General features: G+C 38.4%; 1 protein-coding gene across 8 annotated transcripts in view; it reads left to right on the forward strand.

Annotated features, from left to right (window-relative positions):
* Positions 1 to 4,158, forward strand: part of pde4ca (phosphodiesterase 4C, cAMP-specific a) — a 59,853-nt gene extending 55,695 nt beyond the window's left edge. For 6 of the 8 annotated variants that reach the window (XM_036005626.1, XM_036005627.1, XM_031281239.2 and 3 more), the window contains 2 exons: positions 43 to 225; positions 816 to 4,158. In XM_036005626.1, the coding sequence (XP_035861519.1) occupies positions 43 to 225; positions 816 to 1,322 (690 nt within the window). In that variant the 3' untranslated portion in view covers positions 1,323 to 4,158. The remainder of the gene's footprint in view (positions 1 to 42; positions 226 to 815) is intronic. The other 2 variants (XM_031281235.2, XM_031281237.2) reach the window with 1 other exon arrangement.
* The last annotated feature ends 2,031 nt before the right edge of the window (positions 4,159 to 6,189 follow it).

Consider the following 6,189-nt stretch of genomic DNA (forward strand, 5'->3'; position numbering starts at 1 on the left):
CAAAAATTGAATATTTACAAACTGTTTTTTTTGTCACCGCAGGTCCTTCAGAACATGGTGCACTGTGCAGACCTGAGCAACCCCACCAAGCCTCTGGAGCTGTACCGGCAGTGGACAGACCGCATCATGGTGGAGTTTTTCACCCAGGGGGACAGGGAGAGAGACAAAGGCATGGAGGTCAGCCCCATGTGTGACAAACACAATGCCTCAATAGAGAAGAACCAGGTACAGTATTAAGGCTGAATTACTTCTTTTGTGAAAGTGTTATAGAGCCCCTATTATGCTTTTTTGGATTTGTCCCATCTTTTAGTGTGTTTTATAGTTTTTTTGTGTATGTAATTGATGTATAAAGTATAAAAGCAACATATTTCGCTCCAAATGGAGCTTTCTGTCCCACAAACAGCACTTTTTCTCAACTGCCTGAAGTCTTCGCCCACATTCCTGTTTGAAATTCCTCAATTAGTGATGTCACTGATTTAGAAAGCCAGCCTAGTTTTTCATATGTGCTGCCCATTGGTGCTGCCTGAGCAAGCACAGCTCGCCCAGTGGCTAGTTTGAATTTGACACAACAGAGTGGGCCAGCTGACCAATCAGAGCAGACTGGGCTTTTTGGGAAGGCGATGGGCAGCAATGGGCAGTATGAGCATAACATAATATGTTTTTTGAACATCAAAGCATGTAAACCTATTCTAGTAGACCCCTGGAGTACAAATATGATGCTGAAAAGGAGTAAAATAGGGGCTTTTTTTAGTTGAAATGTAGAAATAGTGGAGACTCTGTGTAGATATACACCACTTTTTGCCTCTCTCTTTCAGGTGGGTTTCATTGACTACATCGTTCATCCTCTGTGGGAGACGTGGGCCGACCTTGTCCACCCAGATGCTCAGGAGATCCTGGACACACTGGAGGATAACAGAGAATGGTACCAGAGCATGATCCCCCACAGCCCCTCACCCCACCCAGAGGGCCTGGGGGAGGGAGCCCCTACCGGGGAAGCCTCAGCGCTCGGTGGGGCCAGCGGCTCCATTTCGGCCGACAAGTTCCAGTTTGAGCTGACCTTGGAAGAAGAGGGAGAGTCTGATACAGAGAGTCCACCTGAGGAAGAGGAGGGCCACAGCGGCAGTAGGGGGCCTGAACTCTCCAGAACTGATTCTGGCAGCGGATTCAATGCAGTATCTGCTACGACTCGTCGGCTCACTAAAAAGCTCACTACTGATTCAGTCAGGACGTTTTCTTTAGACTCTGATAAAGATATGGCAGAAGAGAGAGAGACAGAAGAGGAAGGCGTCTCTGAGGTACCACGCTTCAGACTTGGCACATAGCACCAGTCAAAAGTTATATTGCTTTTGGCCTTTTTTTTTGTTTATTCTTCTTGATTTCGGTGCCTCCTCTGTCACTCCTCTTCTCCCACTCCAATCAAAACACCACCAACTCTGGTTTCTGCGGACAGGGGGACAGCAAGCCTCGGGGTAGGGAGTACGGGAGTGCGGTCTTGGGGTGTAGGGGGGTGTTATGAAAGTCTGCAGTTTTACACAGCAGTCACTTGCACTGGAGAGAGACAGATAGAGTCACTGTTCTAATAGAGGACAGGAAACCAAGTTTCTGACCGGTCCTTTGAGTTCCGTGACTTTCAGTCAGTCATACTGTGGATAAAGTTCTACAGAGACAATAAGAAGTTAAAAAGAAACTTCCCTTTTACCAGCCTACCCAAGGTCTACTACAACAAATGACAGAACTGTCTTCCTCTTTTGTGAAGAAAGTGAGGAAGTGATGAATGAGCGTGAAAACACGACGTCTTGAAAGACATCTTGCCAAACTTGCAATTTACAGGGACAATGCTGTTTTGCCTGCCTTTTTAGTTTTTCGTTTGTTTATTCTGTTGTCTTTTATTTAGGTCCATACGCAGTGAAATACGGTAAGTGAAGATAGAGCAAATAGCAAACTTCAAAGCAGTGTAGGCTAAGTTATGGCAAAAAGAAGCTATGCATGACTTTGTGCAGGAAACTGTAAATGCAGCAGACATTTAAAACATTTGTAGCACTCCTTTCAGCCCATTTAATTGTGTTCAGCAAGCAGTAGTTTTGGAAGAATATGATTATAATGAAGTGGCTGGCAGTACATATAATTTTTTTAGGCTTACTATTTCCATTTTTATAATCCTAAACTATTTGATGTTGTAAAACTGAGCCAGATTCAGTGTAGTGTTATACAGTCAAGGAATTACATCCAAAGCAATGTGGGCTGTGCACATGGTGCCTCCCAGTGTTGACAAGTGGAACTGAAGTTCTGGCATTGGAGGCCAATGATTTTCTTAATATTTGGCACCCATTTTATCAGTCTGCCTTCAAGTTTAGCACTTTATGAAAATCGTATGAACACATTGGAGGCTGATGACTGTTTGTCAATGACATGGACATGATGCAAAAACTAAACTCTACAGTACAGCTATGAATGCATTTAGCTATCCATTTAAATCCATTACCACATAACGTGTCACACACAGCATTCACCTACTGCAATACTGTGTTTTGGTAACATCCACTTGCATAAATTACTAGACTGATAAGGGCAGCGTGTTAGAAGCACAAGGGTTGCAAAGAAGGATGTAAGCATCATTTTCACTGTAAAATTCAGGAGACAGTTTCCTATGACAGAATTTTTTTTTTCCCATCTTTTTTTCTCTCATTGATCAATATTTCGCTCTTCACAGGGACATAGTCAATGACAAAACAAGTGCCAAGCAAGCGTGACACAACCCGTACTGTAATTTCCATTTTGCCACTGGCTACTTTCCATCAGTGACTGATAAAGTTGGTTGATTGTAGCACCCTGTGTGCCAATCTGACCCTAGCGTCTCTGTTCCTTTTTTTTTTTTTTTATTTACTCCTGTTCAAACAGTAACTGAAGCTGATACTGTCTTAGAACAGTGATGTGTTTTTTGTGTGTGAGTGAATGACTTGGTTGACCTTTTTGATGTATTTGCTGAGAAAAAAAACCAAAGCACTTTGTATGGTACTTTTACAGTTCTGCACTTCCAGTACAGTTGAACATGTATAACATGACTTTTTCACTGTTTTTTCTGTCGGAAAATGGTGTGGCGGTTGAGTTGAATTGCACGGGTCGCGCAATGTTGGAGGGACTGAAATTGTTTTATTTGTTCTTTTTATAATTGACTGTACAAACAAAAAAAGTGTTTTGTTGAAATTCACGACATTGGCTGCAGGATGTGAAGACGAGTATAGAGAACTTAGCCTGTGGAGAAACCTGTTTTTATTTTATTACCATGAAACATCATGTTTCACTGGGTTAACGAGCTGAAAGGTTTCTCTTTTTGACGCCTTATTTTCAAACTTGGGATTTTGTTTCTGGTCATAGACGTGTTCACTGACATGCTGGAGTAAATGCAAAACGTGTGCAATCCTTTTCTGTAGCTATAAACAGCACCACACAGACCAACACTCAAGGATGCCTTCAACACTAAGGACTATTTAACAACGGCTTAAGCAGCACAACATGCAAAGATTCCGTCTGTCTCTCTGCGTGTCACTAATTGTTTGATTTTGTACATTTTCCTCACAGTGCTTCATGTACAGTTTTATTTATTACTTCTTTACTACTGTCAGAAACGATGGAACCGTAGACTTTTTTTTTTTAGTCTGGGGTGTAGTACTTATGTGTAGCTTGATGTGTGAGAAAGTCACACAGGACAGATTTCCACTATTAACTCAGCTTTTTTTCCTTCTCGTTTCATTTCTTTATGTCTGCAAATAACATTATACGTAAGCACAAATACTCACTTTCATGTTTTCTCTTGGTATGAAAATAGTTTAGCGACAGATTTCCGTCTGAGTTTTCTAAAGCATCACTCATCTCCTGTCTTCCTCTGTTCCCACCGATCGGGTCGGATCATGTACTCATGAAGGATCTTACAGTAAGAGGGCTGATCTGAGACCTTTTTGAATTTATGGTGAAGATAATATAGTCACACGGCCTCAAGTCATCCTAGCTCAGTGTTTCTGTTTTTAGAGACTTTATGGGTCATGAACTAAGACTGCAGCTTTGACAATCGAAACTCTGCTGTTTAACTGCGGGTGTGTTAGCCCTCACTCCAACTAGAACTGTATGCCTTGCCAATAAAGGAAAAGCTCTTCACTCTTTGATGTCTTGTTCTCTGCTTTTATGAGGAAACAAAATAATAAAAACATAGTAAAGAAGAATAACCTTGTTATTACGCGCAATGGTAATCTCCTAACAAGCAACAGCCGGCTGAGTCAGTCATTACGAATCATTGTTCCCTCATAACTTTATTTTTTAAATCCTGGCTTCTAAAGACCAAATATTCAGGCTGCATTTTGGAGGTGTATAAAATATGCAAAAGCTCCAGCTATAAAAAAAAAAAAAAAAGAAAAGAAAAAAAGAGTCTTGTGGTTTTTTTATTCACTAGTGTAAACAACTTATACACTGTTTTCCAAATTATTATGCAAATGATATTTTTCTTTTTTTTTTCTTTTTCTTTTTTTTAAATCTCTTTTTATTTATACAGAACAATCAAGTTACAGTCTTACATGAAAAACAATTGTTTTACCAAATGATATTTTTCACTGATTTTCCTAAATAGTCAATGCAAATGACTATTTAGGATAATTTTATATATATATATATATATATATATATATATATATATATATATATTTTATATAATTTTCAAGTCACCAACCGTTAGGGTATAAGTCGAATTACATTGAACAAACCACCCAATGAAAACAGTACTTTTTTAAAAATATTTAAATATAAAAAACTGAAAATGCACTGTTCCAAATTATTATGCACAACAGAGTTTCAAAGCATTTTATAGGTTGTAAAGAACTGAAAATGGTCATTGGCTGAATTTGCAGCATTAGGAGGTCATATTTCAAAGCTATTTCAATTAAACCCATCTTAACAGGGCAAGTTCCATGTTAACATAGGACCCCTTCTTTGATATCACCTTCACAATTCTTGCATCCATTGAACTTGTGAGTTTATGGAGAGTTCCTGCTTGAATTTCTTTGCAGGATGTCAGAATAGCCTCCCAGAGCTGCTGTTTTGATGCAAACTGCCTCCCACCCTCATAAATCTTTTGCTTGAGGATGCTCCAAAGGTTCTCGATAGGGTTGAGGTCATAATGCAGCCTAATGCTGCAAATTCAGCCAATGACCATTTTCAGTTCTTTACAACCTATAAAATGCTTTGAAACTCTGTTGTGCATAATAATTTGGAACAGTGCATTTTCAGTTTTTTTATTTGTAAATATTTAAAAAAAAAAAATACTTTTATACTTTTATTTTATTATACTTTTATTTAATAAGTTTTCATTGGGTGGTTTGTTCAATGAAATTCGACTTATACCCTAACGGTTGGTGACTTGAATATTATACTGACATTTAGTCATTTGCATTGACTATTTAGGAAAATCAGTGAAAAATATCATTTGCATAATAATTTGGAACACAGGGTAACTTCAATAAAGAGCAGGAACAAAATTATACACAATAAAGCATATGATAATGTCAAACAGTGTGGAATAAGGTGATCAAGTTTGTAATAACCTTAAAGCTACTTAAGAGGAAATACAAAAGTTATACTTTATGTTCAGCAGCGGTGGAAAGTAACTAAGAACATTTACTCAAGTGCTGTACTTAAGTACACTCTTGAGGCACTTTCAATCTAAAAATCTTGTACTTTTTACTCCACTTAATTTATTTGTCAGTTGTTATTACGTAGCTACATACAAAACACAAGCTAATGAACTATAATGCACTGTTATAGATTAAACAACACAAAGAATATAAGACAATTGGCTATACCTCGACCACCTGCACATTAAAATGCTCTAATATGTTTGTGCATAATTATCCAATAATATAATATCAGTGATCATATGACACCCTCAAAGTGACCATTCCTCATAAGTACATTTACTTTTAATGCTTTAAGTATATTTTGCTGATCATACCTCTAAAACATTCTCAATACGGGACTTTTACTCTGTGGTATTACAACATTTACTCACCACCACAGAATGTCTAACTTTTTTTTATGACCAAGAAAACCTGTAAATAATTTACAGAATGGATAGGGGGCAGGGCTCTGTGTGAATGAACGGGTCCTCGTCTCTGATTGGTCAATCGTCCTGCCAATCATCCTTAC

The sequence above is a fragment of the Sander lucioperca genome, chromosome 9, assembly GCF_008315115.2.
Source record: "Sander lucioperca isolate FBNREF2018 chromosome 9, SLUC_FBN_1.2, whole genome shotgun sequence".
NCBI lineage: Eukaryota > Metazoa > Chordata > Actinopteri > Perciformes > Percidae > Sander > Sander lucioperca.